This window comes from Rattus norvegicus, chromosome 11 (assembly GCF_036323735.1).
Source record: "Rattus norvegicus strain BN/NHsdMcwi chromosome 11, GRCr8, whole genome shotgun sequence".
NCBI lineage: Eukaryota > Metazoa > Chordata > Mammalia > Rodentia > Muridae > Rattus > Rattus norvegicus.
In genome coordinates this window covers 96,413,972-96,431,693 of record NC_086029.1, presented here as the reverse complement: position 1 = coordinate 96,431,693, position 17,722 = coordinate 96,413,972, and the positions used below count along the sequence as shown (strand labels likewise).

The following is a 17,722-nucleotide window of genomic DNA, read 5'->3' as shown; positions in this document are numbered from 1 at the left end:
CTGGCAGAGGTGTTATCCCCAGTGTCTGGATTGGAATGACCTCTTGTGACCAGAGCTGGTTTCATGTGCAGGGACCCAGAGAAAGGTGATGACTCTTGACTACAAGATGATTTATTGACTAAACAGGCTTCCCAGCCTGTCCTCTGCCCAGTGCAGGGAAGATAGGTTAGACCCTGGCAGAAGGTTAGTTCTAGATGAGGGCTCTGCAGCTTGCAGAGGTGCTCAGTGCTTACTCAGAGGATTAGTGAGGCAGCTCCCAGGGGTTCTAGCTGACTCCATTCTTGAGTGTCTGCTCCTTGGGGGTGCAGGAAGGCAGCCCCTACCTCAGCACCCCGAAAGCTTGGGCATAAAAAGGTGAACCGTGTCTGGGCAGGTTGGACTAAGCCCTGCCTGGAGCCGCAGAGGTAACAAGTTGAGTGGAATAGGTAGGCATGGCCCCTGCAGTGACTAGGCCGGATGGTGGAAGAGGCTGCCTGTGCGCAGCCGCCTGCAGAGCTCCTGCCATAGCAGCTGCCTCTCTCGCTGAGCACCCTTCATGATGCTGCTGTTCTCCAGGGCACGGCGGGACAGGTACGGGAGCACCTCCATCACAGGCCCGTAGGGTACATACTTGTACACAGGGAAGCCTGCCTGGCCTGCACATCATGGGGGTAGCAATGAGTTCCTCCCCCCACAACATGGCGCGCCCTGCTGCCACGCACCCTCCAGGACAGCCCAGTTCACCTAGTGGGAAGCTAATTTGGTCACACATCCCCAGCAGCTGTCCGAAGCACACCTGACCATCAGCAGGATGCAGGCCTAACTCCTTCATCCTGTGAAGAGGGGCCAGGCTGGTAAGGATCCACCCCCAACACAGCCCCCTGATATATCTCAGCCCTTTACCCCTTCAACCATTCTAGCCACTGCCCTATGGAGTAGGTGGGAATGTGGGCTCTGCTCTAGCTATCTAGGTCTTCCCAGCACAACTTCCCTGCACACAAGGAAGGCTGGGGCACCAAACTTGTCCTTTCCCGTGCCACTGCCTGACACCCCTTCTCCATGCCCCTCCTGTGGACCAATGAGTGCACGTGTGTGTGCGCACACACATAACACACATGCATGTATGTAGCACTCAGCCTTTGCTCTAAAGGCTGACATCCTAGCCCTGCCTCATAGCCATTTCCTCAGAACGGAAAGTAGACCACAGCTTCAAATGCTATCAACATATTGAAGACTGAAAAAATACTGAAATAACCTCATTTTAAACCTTGCTACTAGAAAAGTTTACAGCTCTGACTGGATTACATTGCATCTCATGTATCTGTGCTTGCTGTGTTAGTGTATGTCCATGCAGAGCTCACTGATGAGGCTAAGCTGGCGGGCCAGCAAGCCCCAGAAATCCCACCTGTTTCCCCAGTACTAGGGGAAGTCTCACTGCCACAGCTAGCTTTTTCACATGGGCTCTGTGAGTCAAACTAGGGGCTTCATGCTTGCTGGGCAAGCACTTCTCAGTCGCTGCCCCAGCCCTCTTGCACTACATTTTATTAGCACTCCTTAGACTGGAATGTGGAGCAGTTGTCACCCCCCACAGCAGGCTGGCAGAACCTACCTGCACAACGTAAAGCTCACGGTGTCCTCATTGTGGGAAGCCACCATCACCTCGGCCTTTGTGCTGTGCTTCAGCTCCTCCAGAACATAGTTAAGGCACCTGGGACAGGGACAGTCCTACCTAAGCTTGGCTCCAGGCCAACCACCACCTGAGCCCCTGTTGGCTCTGCAGAGAAAAGAGGCATTGCAGGACCCAGGCTGAGGAGCAAAGGTAGGAGGAGGAGGTGGTGGTGGTGAATCTCAAAAAAGGAGGGTAGCATCTGGTCTCCCAGCTGTTGTATGGGAATCACTCCTGCCTGGAAGGAGGGAGGCTCCTGAGATTCAAGAAGATAAGGACATTTACCGTAGGAACTCACCGAACCAGTATAAGAAACCCAGACAGTAAGAGTCATAAGGCTCCTTTCAAGGTTAGAAAAGCAATAAGCAACTGCTGGGAGCAGGGGCTCTGTGGAGCTGCCCACAGGCTGTTAGGGAGCTCTAAGGATACAGGTTCTGCAGGTCAGCTGTCCTCTCTGCTAGGGCAGACTTCTCACTGATGGCACTGCTTTTGAGTAACCCCTTTTCACGAAAGTGACCTCCAGAGAAATCCAATGGCTGAGCAAACTAGCTTGGATGGAGTCCACCATCATTGATGTTGTATCTGGGGTGGACTGGGATTGCTAACATCCCCTTAGCAGCGGTGCTCAGTAAAAAGGCAAGCCTAACACTACCCACCAGGGTGCACAGGGCCTGCCTGACCTGCGACTTTACTTCTGGGAAGGAGCTAAGCACACTCCTGGCTCTTCAAGAAATAAAAGGAAGAAGAGGCCTCAGGTGGGGTGGGCGTTCTTGAGTACCACAGAGTCTCAGTGTTACTGTCACCAAGGACTATGCCAGGCTGGACAACACAGGTGCCCTCAGCCAACATGCTCCAGCTGTGCCCTCAGAGACAACCTGGAGCCGCACATGCATCTAACACAGCACGGGATGTTCAGTGAGTCCCTGTTAGACCAACCAGAGAAGACCACGAGTCCGAGCATACACCCTTGGGTATCCGGTACTGACACAGGAGATGAAGTAATTAAACGAGGAGACAAGGGGAGAGGACAAGGGGCGAGGACAAGGGGCATGTGTAAACGTAGGCATGTGGCACAGCTGGGTATGCATGGACTTCTGAAATGGAACAACACTTAAGAAGGGGAGCCCAAGGAGACAGGGCCTCAGGGGTGCAATAAGCAAGCATGGCATCTGCGGGAAGCACACATGAGCTGGACTGCGTGCACAGGTATAAAGGCCATGTAGGTAAGCTGTCACGTGCTGTTTGACTTCACCGAGATGCTGGCTCTGGAAATGGAGTTGTCCCGATACACTCCAGATCAAACCGTACTTCTGTCTGGAAGTCCTCTAAAACCCCATTACCTTTCAGGCTGGCTCCTTGATTCTGTTACCGTGGAGGGGAGAACAGTGAGTGGCTAACGGTGTTAAAAACAGGATGTCCTCAAGAACAGCTAGAAGTTAAAGATTTCCAACAGAAGTTGACATCATTTACATAATATAAAACGTTTACAGTGGGAAAGGCAGAAGCTGGTCCTGCAGAGAACTTGGCTGTGTCCAGCATTCTCCATCAGGGCCGCAGCATGAAAGTCATCTCTGCTGTGGTGCACCCACCCCACCTCACCAGTACCTTGTGTTTGCTCTCTTGAATGGCTTACTCCAGCTGTCTCTGCGCGACATTGCGAGCCCGTGATTTGGTAATGTTTTACTTTCTCTCTGCTGCTTCTCTCTACCTGTAATTTGCTGTTGCTTCTTTGTTCGCTCGCTGAATGCTTAATAAACTCATCCAAAACCGAAAGCACAGCAGCAGAGATCGTTTTCCACAGTACAGAACAGCTGCACTAAAGATCCAGCGATAAGCAGCAGAAAGAACAGGCGAGCCACTGTTGACTGCCATGGGAGTTGAGAATCTGATAGGTTACGCCAGCCACATACAGCAAGCCAGGGACCTGGGATAGGGCTCTCTCTCCCAGCTCATGTATCCCAGGCTGATGTTAAACCTACTTTGAAGCCAAGGATGGCTTTGAACTACTGATCTTCCTGCCTCCTCCCAAGTGCTGGGATTAAAGGTGGTGCTGGGGCTCAAACCCAGGAAGGATTCAGGTGTGTTAGGCAAGCACTTGACCACATGAGCTGTATCTGTTGTTTTACGTGTCCATAGGAACCAACTGGGGGCGTAAAGAGAGGCCTGTACTCCATACTGAAAAGAGGAGAAATGTGATGTTTTGGAAAAAGTATATAACAGCAGAAGAAATAGCACCTTTGCCCTCAGGAAACTGGCTTCTGCCTAATGGAGTCACTCACACTCAGAGCAAAGGTTCCCGTGCGTTGCTCCAAGAAGGCACAGGAGGCCTCTCACCTGTGGTACATGGCATTGGTGGCTTCATATGTAGGGTTGATGGGGTCCTCGTAGCCGATCTCCACAGCCCTGGCTCGCTCCTGGGCCATGTATGCACCACGTACCAGCTTGGCCCCAAAACACCAGCCCTCACGGCGAGACAGTTCCATATCTATGGTCACATTGTCATAGGCATCCTGCAAAGCCAAGCCCCAAAGTCACAGGGAGCCCGACTGGTGGCAGCATAGGGACTGCCTGTTTCATGTGTACATCAGCTTCAAGTGCCTACTAGGCCAGCCAATGACTGCCCGAGAGACATGACAAAGGATCTGGGAGAAAAATGGGATGAAGCTGGACCTCTAACCTCTCCACCAACAGCCTCTGTGTAGCCTGAGATAGCCCTGTGGGTGATCGGCCCAGATGCCTGGAGTTACTGTGTATTTTGGTGTCACCTTGGCCAGTTAGGAGCAAGTTGCCACCTGTCTGGGACTGCCCCATACACATCATGTCCTCTTGGTACTTAAGAAGATGTGTGTCCCCATGAGACTCCCCACCCCCAGCAACTTAGCAGCCTCAGGCTGAGGGGCTAGGGTTGGGGATTTTCTGGGCTCCCACTTTGGCCCTATCAAATTTCCCAGGAGAGTCTACTGCTTTTGTTCAGATTCTTAAGAAGGCCCTGTGCTAAAAAAAGAACAGGCAGAATCAGCTATGAACTCTTCAGCACATCCTGAGAGAGCTCCTTGCATTCAGTCCCCATACACTTTTATTTGCATTGTTAGTACTTGGGGGGGCAGAGCATGCAGGGTACCATGCGCAGGTGGAAGTCACAGGGCACCTTGGGGGAGGAAATCAAACTCAGGGTGGTGGGCTGGCAGAGCAAGTGTTCTAACTGAGCCATTTTGCCAGACCACTCTGGACTGGGATTGGCCACTGGGCAGGGCCTGTTTTCTAGATAGTTGAACTGGGTATAGAATTAGTAGTCTGTTTGCTCCTTTACCTGTGCTGCTGTGGCCTCTGCAGCCAAACAGGGCCAAACAGATACTGCATGGCTCCATGGAAAAGAATCTCCCTGCGGGTGATGGATCACATCGCCAAGCGCTGGGGACAGGCAGGGAGATGGAGGCAGGAGACGGAGGGCTATACCTTGAGGTAGCACTGGAACGTGTTGAAGATGAACGGCTTATCCACATTGAACCTGCGCTGCATCTCCAGGGTCAGGCGGCTGATGGCCGGCTGGAAGTAGCTCTGCTCGGCGTCAATCATCAGCCGCACGCCTGCCTCTCTCGCTCTCTGAGAGGTTCACAGGGAGAAGAATCTATGGCTTCAAGCTGATGATGCCCACCCCCTCCCTGCTCAGGGGCTAGTGCCCCTAATGCTTACCCCAGTAGGGCTGTTCACATCTCTCTCAGCACACCCATCCTCCCCCAGCACACACACACACACACACACACACACACACACACACACACACACACACACACAGCTGCTCACATCTTGGCCAGCATGCCCATCCTCCCCCACTGCACATGCACACGCGCACGCACACGCGCACACACACGGGCACACACACAGAGCGGCTCACACCTTGGCCAGCACATCCATCCTCTGCAGCATCCTCTTCATCTGCTGCTCTTCCTCCTCAGTGAACCGTGACAGCAGGGGCTCCAGCTGGCCAGTCTGAGAGCACAGCAGAAGTCAGACCACTAGGGGGCACAATGCTCCACTTTGAGGCCAACATTACCTTTCAGGAATGCTGTCTTCTGCCCACCCTCCTGCATCCCATGGACCAGAGAAGACACTTCTTAGTACCTTGCCTTAAGTTAGATATGATGACAAAATGCCCCAAACTGGGTGCCAGCCAGCCCACTGTCCTACACGTGAGGAAAGCTGCACCCATGGAAGCAGCAGGCCCAGGCCTGTACCACCAGGTACTTACTTCTATGACCTCCCTAGGACTGAGAGTTTTACCACTGTAGGGAGCAGGCAGAGAAAGGCAAAGGAAGGGAGCCTAGACCCCCAACCAACCAGGCACCACTTTACTTGGAATAGTAAAGGCTCAGGAGGGGGAACCATGCTATGGGGCACTACCCAACTTGCAGCATGGGACCACAATATGGCCTTCAAGGAGCCAGGAAGACTGCTGCATCAGCAGCAGGGTACTGTTGGTGGAAACCCCATGCAGCCGGCACAGAGTCTCCCGCTCAGCCTGCAGCCAGCCCAGGATGCTCCTGCAATGCTGATGGGCCATTACTGCACCGGTCCCAGCAGCCTTGCCTCACGGACCACAACCACCCATGCCGAAGTCTGCCAATGACCTCAGCAGTGATTTCATGAACACACTGCACCCTGAGGGTCCAGGACAGTGGCTCAAAGTTGGGGTGGGCCCTCAGTCTCTGGGGCTGCGAACATCATGGGAGAAACATCTGCAGGACACTTTCCTCAGCTACGATTTCTGTTCTCCTTCATAACCTAGAGCAGACGGGGTTCCACACAACCTCGTTCCCCTGAGTCCAGGCCATGCTAGCAGCTCACTTGGCCAGATGGAACCTGGCACAACTCCTAAAGCTGATGCAGCTGTAGCTGGCCTTCGTCCCAGGGGACACTTGCTTTGGGAATCTGCCATCATGTTTGGGAGAGAGCCCATCTGACAGCCAGCATCGCCTTTAACACATGTGAGCGCCTGGCCCTGCCACCTCTGAGTATAAGTGACCAGGAGACCCCAGGTGAGCACTACCCAGGTGGACCGTGTTCGTCCCTAAAGACTTGTGGTGAGTGGACACACAGGGCTAGGTGGGCTGAGGAAGACCTCCCTCTAGACACCCGTTTTCCTCGTGCGTAAAGGTGCACATGGGTCCCTGCCCTACTGAGCACTGTGGACACTGGGTTTGTCTTTGTGGGCAGGTCAAAAAGAACGGCACCTCAGTCACAATGAGTCCCCTGGGTGGGCAGACAATAGAATCGGGGTGGGGAGGTACCTGTACATTGGGGACCACCAGGTGCCTGGAGAGCTGGGTCCTGCTGTCAATGAGGCTGTTCCAGTCCAGTAGGTCCACAGTGCTGAGAGAAGAGGCACGTCAGCAGAGTAGACTACCAGAAATTCTGGGTCCAATCACCCAGCTTTACCCACAGGTAGTAGGGTATTTGGGGGTCTTCAACACACTAGCCATACTTCAAAAGACTGCTCCTGAACTCAGCCTTCATGAACTACCCTAGAGTTTGATTTTAAGACTGAGTGCTGTTCTCAGTTAACCAAAGCACAACCACTTTTGCAATGGGTCAGCAATAAAAACACAAAGGATGCAGAGAATTCATTCCATAGCCAGGTCAGCCTTAAGGGAGAGCAAAAGACGCAGGGCTGACAGAACGCAGGCACCTCTTCAGGAGGCTGGTGACTGGACACACAGGGCTAGGTAATGTGCAGGGCTAGCCAGAGCTATCTGAGAACCAGCAGCTCGACCTCGAGCCCACATCCCGACTTGACTAGGAGACACTGGTGGCATTAGTCCCAGGCTCTGACCCTAAGGATGGGACATGGGACGCTGTCTTCACCTGCCAGAGTGACTTAGGAAGATGCTCTGGGACCCAGGTCATTTTCTAAGAAGTCCTGCGTCCAGAATGCCGATACCTGAGACTCCCAGCTTGCTACCAACTCTGCTCAGTAACTCGCTCCCTTGGCCCATTCTGGGAAACGATGAGGAGTACAGGCCACTGGGGCTCAGCTGAGATTGTCAGTGCTTACCCAGACACTCCCAGCGTCTCTGGTGTGAACCACCTCTCGATCTCAGCCCTGGACGAGATGCCCATCTTGGCGATGCTCTCCTTGAGACATAAGAAAGAGTCAATACTGCCACCCTCACTGTCCACTGGCACTCACCCCATACAGCATCGCACCATCTACAACGGCAGGACTCATTCCCGGCCCCCATTTCTATTCCGTCTTTGCTGTTTCCCACATAAGCCAGGAGAAGATGAAGGGCCGCTCACCTGGAGCACCGCCACCTCCAGCTTCGTGTCCACAGCAGGACGCCCAGCCTGTCCCTGCTCTGCAGCCATTTGATGAAAAAACTGTCTCCACCTGGTCAGCACGTCTGAGAACTGCAGCTGTCAGTGCAGGTGTGAGCCTTACTGCGGCGTGTGCCCAGCTTCTCCATCCAGCCCTGGGACAGCCTCTGTAGCCCCAGCTCACGGCCGCCCAGACCTGAGCACATCTGCAGTCTCTCAGTGCACATAGCAGCCCCAGGATCTGCAGAGCCTCTGCAGATCCAATGCGCCACCACTTACCAGAAACTGTGGTCTCCCCAGTGCCGTGAGCTTAATGGCTGAAAAACCACCGTCACTGGCTCCGCCTGTCAGAATCCAAAGGAAGGGCCATGAGTGTCTGAGGAGATGGATGACCGGGTGCAGCTTGCAGCTCCCTGTTCTTCAAAAGCAGCCCAATAGCTGGCTCCTCCCTGTAACTATAACCAGTTCCCTAAATGCCCTTTCACACGGGGAGGGTTGATGAAACAGCCGTGGTACTCAAGAAGACACCAGGCAAGGAAGCCAGAGAGATCTGCACATTGCTGGTGGCCTGCTGATGCCTTTAGCACGATAGCCATCCACGGATGGGCCACAGAACACAGAAGTGCCAAGTGGAGTTGGTGCTAGGGCACACAACTCCAGGGAGAGCAGTCAGGAACAAGCAGGTGCCCCTCACCAACGTGCAGTCCCCTGACTGCACAAGCCCGAGGCTCTGTTTAGCAGCCGGAAGCAGGGGACCCCACCTGAGGCCTCGATGCACTGCAGTAAGTTCTCCATGTAGTTGTCACATTTGGCTTCGCTGGCATAGAAGTAAGTGCGGGCACTGATGACGCCATCTCTGCGGTCTCCGAAGGCGGGGTGGACCTGATACTGCTTCTCCCTCTTATTTGCTCCTGCGGAGGTAGATGCATAGCCCTATTAGACAGGCCAACCTGGCGCTCCTTTCACTTGGACCCCCTGCCCTGGCTAAACCTCATCCTAGGGCAAACCAGGCCAGGCGAATAGAGCCTCCATCACGAAGGCCTGGACTGTGGCCTAGTGAAGGCCAGGGACACTGGGTCTGCCTGGACGGGCTCTTAAAACCACAAGGAGCCCGTATCTCACCAGGCATGTGAAGGTACAAAGCCATAGGAAGCAGCCTCTAGCATTGTCCCTCGCCCAAAGACTGCCACAGGCCCTGAGCCTAGATGTCTCCTGGGCCACCAGACTGTGTGCTGGAGCGAGGAGAGCACCGGATCCGAAACTCACCACTGCCATCTCTTTCAGCTTCAGAGGTGCATGACCTGCAGGACAGAGGAGGCAAAGGTCGGTTATGCTACCTGAGGTCACCAGGGGGTCACTGAACACTGGACCCGATCACAAACTTGATACAAGGCTGGCTCAAGGAAACAGACCAACCTGCATTAACCCAGTCCTTCCTCTGGCCTGGCATGACCACCTGCACCAGGGAGGGGTCACCCCTCATGGAACCTCAGGCCTCCTGTGTCGAGCATCCCTTACTGGGGAGATCAGGCCAGGGGCAGTAGCCACCCTGTACAAAGGACTCCTCCAGTCCGGCAACAGTGCATCCTTGCTCTGGCCTCCGTCCCAGCACCTATGGCTTCATATACCTTGGCTTCTTCCACTCTAAGGCCCAGTCCCTGCTAAAACTCTTAGTCCTGTTTTTGAAATAGCAACCAGGAATTTCCTTAGAAGATGAAAACGAGGGCTGGAGAGATGGCTCAGTGGTTAAGAACACTGACTGCTCTTCCAGAGGTCCTGAGTTCAAATCCCAGCAACCAAATGGTGGCTCACAACCATCTGTTATGGGGGTCAGATGCCCTCTTCTGGTGCGTCTGAAGATAGCAACAGGGTACTCACATATATAAAATAAGTCTTAAAAAAAAATAAATAAAAAGTAAATAAATCTTGTTGTGCTGAGCCACCTCTCTAGCTCCTAAATAAACCTTTAAAAAAAATAAGATGAAAACAAGCCCTTCATGTCATCTAACTGAGGACCTCAAGTCAGGGAGTGGTGGCACACGCCTCTAATCTAGGCAGATCTCTGTGAGTTCCACAACAGCCAAGGCTACACAGAAGAGACCTTGCCTTGAAAAACAAAAACAAACAGAGAAGAAAAGAAAACCTCACAGGTTCCCACCACGCTGGGAGCACCCAAGTCCTCAAAAGGGCAGAGCAGGATGCAGAGGCCCCACAGGAAGGAGCCCTGCCGTGTTTCTTGCCCAGAGTTCTTCAGAGACGTGGAGACGGGCAATGATGGCACCTTCCAGGCCTTACCATCAATGAGCTGTATTCACTACTCCTCCAGTAAATCTGGGCTACCAAGCAACGTGCCAAGAAGCCTTGTCCTGGGCCCTCCTCTCCTGGATCAGGGCCTTATCTGGAGAGTTTGGGCCATAAGCTACGGTGAGGCTGGGCCATATATCCTTGAGTGTCTGGGGCTCCCACAAGCACCTCAGCCTACAAGGCCACGGCCCAGGGGACAAAAGCTAGGCAGACAGCTGTTGCTTCATTGACCTCATGCTGATAACACCTAGCAAGAAAAGAGGATCCAATGTCATCTGGTGACACGTTCTGAGTCTGTAATAAGTAGGTAATCCCCATGTGTCACCTCCCCTCAGAGACAGAGAGCCAAAGTCCCTGGAGGGTAGGGGTTCCATAAGAGCAGTGTCAGGCACAACCACACCAAAGTCCCCTGAGGGCTATCAGCGCAGAGCCTGGTAGGCACAGTGACTCTCTAAGCAGAAATCCTGTCAGGTCCTCAGTGACCCATGATAGCAGAGCTGGTCGTAGAACTCCACAGCCCACAGTGTAGATAACCAAAGGCATGACTACCAGGTCTTGTCTCCATGCACTCTGTGCTTTCTTCCATTAGCCAGGGACAGGCCTCAGTGACTCCGTACCTCCCTGCAAGGAACCCTCAAGGCTGCCCACGAGGGTCTGTGGGGCTGGTCACTCCTGATCAGGCATAACCAGTGGGCTCTGTAAGCTCTTCTCCCTTTGGGGAAGTGACATGTGGGGACTGCCAGGCATCCCTTTAGAGACTCAGAACTTCGTCAGACTGTGACATTTCACCCTCTTCTAAGGCTATGGCCAAAGGCAGGCAGAGAGCTACGCCTGCAGCCCCACCACTTGGTTGTTGGCATTGGAGGTGGGCACTGTTAGGTCTGGAGGGATCTATTTCTGATGCCTTTAGAGCCCAAGCAAAGCTCCTGTGGGACAAACAGCCATGACAAGCTGAGCAGCCAACAGAAAGGTACAGATAAGAGTAAATCCTGCACGCAGGCAGGCAGGCAGGCGGGCAGGCAGGCGGGCAGGCCTACCATCCATTCTCACAGCAAGGCAGTACCGGGTGAGAGCCCTCTGTGCTCATCCTATCTAGGCTGAGGATGTGGAATCCATTTAGGTTATTCAACAGCAGCCTTGGTGAAGGCCTGCAGCCAAATCCCCAAGGAATCAATCCTCACAAGAGGATGCTGGGGCTGGATCACCCCGCCTCCAGAATGGCCAATCACAAAGCAGGGGCTGGGCTCCCCATGCCAGGCCAGGCTCGGACATTCTGTTCTCAGCCAGTGGCCTCACATGACTGCCTTTCCCCCAGCCCAGTGTTAGTTACCTGGGGAGGAGCAGGGGCAAGCCAAAGGTCTGACCTGGCCTGTCAAGCTTCACACAGGTTGAACGGCTGCAGCCAGAGACCCGGGACCCCCAACCTAAGCAAGGGCCTGGGGAAAGCCAGCAGTAACACTTTGCAAAGAAAGGGCTGGTTTTGCACAGGCCTCCAGTGAGTCAGCTACTACCCCAGGGGGGCAGAATGAGGCCACTCTGTCCTGTTGCCAAGAAGGCAGGTCCGTGAGCTGCCTAGGGAAGGGCCGTGCAGTGGGAGGAGACTCCAGGCCGCCTGTCACACTACACTGCTGCCTGCTACAATCCTCCCGACCAGGAGCGCCTAGCTGAACCCAGTCAGCAAAGTTCTATGCCCCGCAGGCACAGCCACCTTCAGACCAGGAAACTATTTGAGGACTAGTTGGAGCCTGCAGGTCCAATCAGGAATCCTTAGAAAGGCAGACTGGAGGGGCTGGGGATTTAGCTCAGTGGTAGAGCGCTTACCTAGGAAGCGCAAGGCCCTGGGTTCGGTCCCCAGCTCCGAAAAAAAGAACCAAAAAAAAAAAGAAAGGCAGACTGGAGCAGGAAGCCAGGGCCACCACATGCTTCTGTGAGCGGAAGGTAGCACGCGTTCTCAGCCTTAAAAGACATACAATTACACCACTCTGCCCTTGCAAAGTGAAAAGGCAATTTGAACTTTATATAGTTTTGGGAAGCTGGATGTGGCCCCGGGGCAGTGGTTAGCAGATCTACCCTTCAGCCTTCTGCTGGTGCAGGCCCACAAAAGCACAGCACTCCTATCTGCAGGAAGCAGGAATTCCAGGCACAACCCTGAGGGCTGCTGGCAATCCGGTCAAAGTCTTGGCCACCACCCAGCTGAAGCTGAAACCCTGGGTGCCCTTCAGGGTCACGCCTGCGCCTTGCGACACCAGAAAAGCGGGTCTTACTCCATTTCTTTGCGCTCCGCCTCCTCGGGGCTCAGATCTTCCTCCACACCATAGTCCAGGATAAAGCCAACACCAAAGGCTTTGTTGTGCCGAATCAGAGGCCTGATAGACTCCTGGTCCTCGCCAGCCACGAAATGGCCGTAGAAGGTCATCTTCATCAGTCTCTCGAACATCCTCTGCCCCAGAAGCTTCCTGGCAACTTGGAACAACTGAAAGGCGAAAGGAAGCAACTGTCTGAGCACCTGTCTCCCGTGCTATACCTGTGCACAGCAGATTCTATAGAGACCTCTGAGAGCAGGCTGCTTCTGCTTTCACAGCTGCTGTGAACCAATCCTCTGTCCAGGGCAGTTGGGGGGCGGGGGGGATCAAGGTGCCACCCTTCAAGCTACTGGCTCTCTGAAGCTCTGAGCACATTGTTCCCCTGAAGACTCTTCCCCCAGGGCCTGGCTCGTGGACCACCCCAGGGATTGCCAATCACCCCTTGGTGGGTAAAGGGGGATCCAGCCAGTCTCCCCAGAGACAGCAGTAGGCATTTCTGTGACATTTAGTGGTCTCTTGGGGGTGCGGTGGGGAGAAGCACAGAGCTAATTCTCTAGTATGGTATCTTTCTCCATGACTTGTTCTCTCAGTCAAACACACCAGAACAGGGCTTGCTGTGAGGCCAACCCTCACACAGCTGCTGAGCAGGGACCACACACAAAGTTCAGATGGCAGGAGAGAGGGACACAGTGACATGGGAGTCCACTTCACAGCCTTGTCCAGGACTGACCAGCTACCATGCCAGATTTACCCTGAAGAAGATGGCCCCAAGCAGCTGGGCCCATGCAGCTGGCCCCAAGCAGCTGGCCCCAAGCAGCTGGCCCCATGCAGCTGGGCCCATGCAGCTGGGTCCCTTTTCCTTGTCACATCTCACTCCACCTCACACTATGTAAGCCTTCTTTAAACCCCAGGGGAAAGGGAAGGAAGTAGACACCAAGAGAGACACCCAAGGAGAAGAAACAACAACTCCTTACATAATTAAGGCAGGCGGATCAATGGCCTGGGATGGAGGACATTTGCTAACCTAGACTCAGGAAAGAGGGTGCTCGGCATGGGGAAGAGGGGAGAGCTACGGCAGTAGGGAGTGGTGACATGCAGACGTTTGGCGCTCAGAAGCAACCCCACACGCACACTGTAGAAACCCGTGCCTACTGCCCACTCAACTCCAGGAAAGGAAAAGCCTGTGGTGCCTCAGGCCCATGGACAATGGGTCCTCTTGACAAGGGGGAACCCACTTTGACACCTTGGCCAGCATGACCCTGCCACAGGCAGATGGGGCTCCATGGAGATGCCTCTTGATAACACATGCAGTCTCCATGCAGGAGTTGAGATTTATGAATTTTGTTCGTTTATCAAGAAAGTTATAACCTCTGATTAAAAAAAAAAAAACACCTTGACATTCTTTCCATGGGAGGGGGTACACTAGGGAATGGCCACCTATGGAAGTCACATGCACTCACCCTGGTCACTGAGAATGGTGGACACACACAGGCAGGGCTGGCAGCTTTAAAGTAGACTCTAGAGCCAAGACACCACTTCAAATCCATCTCGAAGTCACTATCTTCCTATCCAGGTGACACAAATTTGTCCCAGTAATAGAAACACCTATTTTCACTGTAGAATCAAAAAAAGGCAGGCTTGGTGACACACTTCTGTAATTCAGCATTTGAAAGGCTGAATTACAGAGTATCACAAGTTCAAGGCCAGCCTAAGCTATGTAACAACACCTTATCTCACAAGGAAAGATAGCTGGGGAGATGGCTCAGCTATAATGTGCCTGCCTACCTTGAGTGTGATCCCAGGAACCCAGACAAGGTGGTAACGCTTGTATCCCAGCCTGAAGCTCACCGGAAAGTCAGCCTAACTACTTGACCAGATCCAGCCAGTTTATCCAGCCAGTTTAAATAAATAAAACAAACCTACCTTAAAAGGGGCAGACGGACATGATAGAACACCCTTTAATTCCAATATTCAGAAGGCAGAGGGAGGTAGGTTTTTGGTTACGTAGTGAGTTCTAAGCCAGAGCTGCATACTGAGAAACTGGCGCTCGTTTGTGTGCGCTCGTGCTCTCTCTCTCTCTCTCTCTCTCTCTCTCTCTCTCTCTCTCTCTCTCTCTCTAACACACACAGATACACACACACACACACACACACACACACACACACACGTGTGTGTCCTTGGGCTCCCTATATGTACATCCACCAAAGAAAAGTCTCAAACAATATCCAGAAGACGGTGACAGTAAGGTGAATTCTCCCCCATTTAAATGCAACCAATCTCTTCTTTGAACAGGAGAGCCCAACTTTTTCTCAATCCTCATCAAATGGAATGCTTCATGGTCCCCAGCAGAGCTCCAGTCCCAGGCAGTAGTTCCAGTGTCAGTTCCTACAGTCTACAGCCCCTCAAGCCAAGCCTGGCGACCCACGATCCCAGCTACAGCTGCAGAGCCTCACAAGACCGGGTGGCTCAGTGGAAGTCTTCCTCTAGCCAGAGAAATGGGGACTGTTCCCAGTCTAACCCACCAATCTAGGACAGCCATTCTCAACCTGTGATTTCTCGAACCCCTTGGGAGTCAAACAACCCTTTCAGAGGGGTCCCATATCAAATATCCTGCATATCAGACTTATAGTATGATTCATAACAGTAGCAAAATTACAGTTATGAAGTAGCAGTGGAAATAACTTTATACTTGGGGTCACGACAACATGAGGAACTGTATTAGAGGGCCTCATGCAGCATTACGGAAGGCTGGGACCTGCTCAGGAGCTCTTCGGCTCGGAGCTTGGCTTCTGAATGCCATTTCCTTCAGCACCGGGGACTGAGGCCACTAGCGAAGACCTCAGCACGGATGCCACAGAAAGAAAGGCTCCTGGGGCACAGGCTGGACAGACGGAGCCTTGCTGGGGTTGGGGTTTGCTGTTTCCTCCAGGAATCCAGAGCTATCTAGAGCAGGCTCCAGAGAACCAGAAGAGGTGGCATGGCATGGCCTTTCCCTGGTCACTACACTACCCTGATTGGTGCAGAGAGCATCTTCCTTAGACCCAAACCCCAGGCCGGGGGACACTGCTTCTCAGCTGGACAGCAGTGGCAAATGCAGGGTGAAGCACAAAATGGTCCTACAGACTGTCTTCCCCTCCTCCTCCCTGCTAGCCTCTGGGTTGCTCATCCTGTCCTAAAGGTGAGAGAGAGCAGCCATCGATGATACCCAAGGGAGGTGGTCCAATTCGCGCTCTGCATAGGGTCCCGAGACTGACCACTCTTTTCTAGTTCTTCCCAGCTTGCCACATCATCCCTCCAGGCTGCAGTGAAGTGCTTCCCACTGCTAGGGCTCCTTCACCTGTGCACCCTGCTTCCTGCTGGGCTTTTTTTCAGCGCATTGGGACCCCACCTACTTACCACACACATTCCTGGCTCCAGGGCCTCACCCCCGCAGGCCAGAGACTTTCTCCTACCGCCCATCCCTCCCAGGCTCCAAGGCTTACAATGAAATTCTTCCAGGGGATTCAGGGCAGCACCTTGAACCCATCTCAACAAGGTTATGGAACGAGAGCCACCCCCTACCTGTTTGCCTCAGCTACTTTCTAAGTGTGGTTCCAACAGTCTCACCTGAGAAGTTACCACCCCCACACCCCCCACCCCCACCCCCGTTGAGATTTCTTCCAGCTCTGTATCCTCACAGACATGGAAGGTCACCTTGAGAAAACTCATCACTAACCCCTCAAGACTGGCTGAAGTGGTGCTCTGTTTTGCCCAAACGCCCTCAAGTTGCCAGGTTACAGTTTAAAGTGGTAGGCTTGCTAGTCTCTGAGACCCTCCAACTTCTTCCCTGCATCCCAGTTTGTGCTGGCAGCAGGCAGACATAGGCTATGGTGCTGTCTGGACTACAGGTGATGACTAGCTCTCATGTCTGTAATTATAGAGAGCACTTGGATCAAAAGTTTCTGAATCCAGGCTCTTCGACTGTATCTATAATAAATGTAAGCATGGGAGAAAATGAAGTTAGGAGTTTGTCCCCTCACTTCCCAAAACTGCTCGGAGCAGCTGCGTTTGGGAATAGCTGGCCACACTTGTGGAATTCTAAAGTCCTAGCCTAAATAAGCCCTTCAATCTTCACAATCTTAGAGCTGCATGGAGGGTATAGATATCACATGTGACAATACAAATAGTACATGTCTTAGACACTATAAGCCTTTGTTTCTAATTGGTAGTGATTCTAAGTAGGAAACTTCACGAAGTCCGAAAAAGTACGCAGCAAACGGCCCCCTTCCTCGCCTGCTCAGCCTGACCATGCTTGAGTAGTGGCCCTACCCGACACTTCCGACCTCCGTCACCCGCTGGCCCCGCCAATGTCCCCGCGCGGCTCCTGCCTATCTGGTCACCCACCCACCAGCGCACCTGCTCATGGTGCGCTAGCAGCACCGGCGACGCACACAGCCGCAGCACTAGCAGGTTGCGCGCCAGTTCCCAGCTTCGACGGCTGCGGTACGCCTCCTGTGTGTTGGTGAAGTCCACGGCTGGCACAGGCGGCCGCACAGCCTCAGCCGCTCCACATCCCCGCAAAGCCTCAGGGTTCGCGGGAGGCTGCTCCTGGGCTCGCGGTTTGGTTGAGAGGGCAGCAACGCGTGGTGCCACCGAGCGCAGCAAAAAGACCCGCTTCAGAGCCATGGCGGAGCCGGTAAGCGCGCTCAGGAAGCTTAAGTACATTGGGCTAGCCACGCCTTGGATCACGCCCTGATCACGCCCCATTCCCGGAAGCCCCACCTACCACTCTGTGGCTCTGCTCCCATTTTAAGAAGCCTTGTCCAGCACAGAAAGCAGCTCCATCTTCTCCCCAAGCCTTCCCTGGCGCTCTGGTTTGGCGTATTTCCCGTGGTTGACCACGCCTCCCCAGCCCACAGACCCTACTCCTCCAGAGCCCATTTCCAGCTCTGCCTTCCCCGACCCCCAAGACCCCGCCCCTTGGAAACCGGGCTTTTTAACTCTAGGATTTTCCTGTCCCCAAGCTAACCAGGTAGGTCCAGAGTCCACCAGTCAGGGCCATGACACCCTGGCACACCCGGATGCTCGGTTCCAGAGTCGCGGGGCCTCGAAACTGAGGCTAGGCCTGTGAGAATTCTGTCCTGTAAGGTGGCTCCCCCATCACTCTCCCCATCAT

At 53.7% G+C, this 17,722-nt stretch overlaps 1 protein-coding gene across 7 annotated transcripts; it reads right to left on the bottom strand.

Annotated features, from left to right (window-relative positions):
* Positions 1 to 89: 89 nt before the first annotated feature.
* Positions 90 to 17,419, bottom strand: Prodh (proline dehydrogenase). 7 transcript variants are annotated; one of them, XM_006248643.4, is made up of 15 exons: positions 16,963 to 17,103; positions 14,028 to 14,181; positions 12,529 to 12,737; positions 9,227 to 9,261; positions 8,722 to 8,871; positions 8,240 to 8,304; positions 7,943 to 8,059; positions 7,698 to 7,777; positions 6,934 to 7,015; positions 5,543 to 5,635; positions 5,102 to 5,248; positions 3,980 to 4,155; positions 1,589 to 1,687; positions 724 to 812; positions 96 to 635 (listed from the first exon to the last, which is right to left on the bottom strand). In XM_006248643.4, exons 2-15 carry the CDS (start codon positions 14,112 to 14,114, stop codon positions 448 to 450), a joined length of 1,617 nt encoding a protein of 538 aa, XP_006248705.2. In that variant the 5' UTR covers positions 14,115 to 14,181; positions 16,963 to 17,103; the 3' UTR covers positions 96 to 447. The 7 variants fall into 7 exon arrangements, 5 of the variants coding, with proteins under 5 accessions (NP_001129250.3, XP_006248705.2, XP_008767125.2 ...); NM_001135778.3 differs by lacking the exon at positions 14,028 to 14,181 and having other exon boundaries at positions 90 to 635; positions 5,102 to 5,246; positions 5,541 to 5,635; positions 16,963 to 17,256; XM_008768903.4 differs by lacking the exons at positions 14,028 to 14,181; positions 16,963 to 17,103 and adding an exon at positions 17,333 to 17,419.
* Between the last annotated feature and the right edge of the window lie 303 nt (positions 17,420 to 17,722).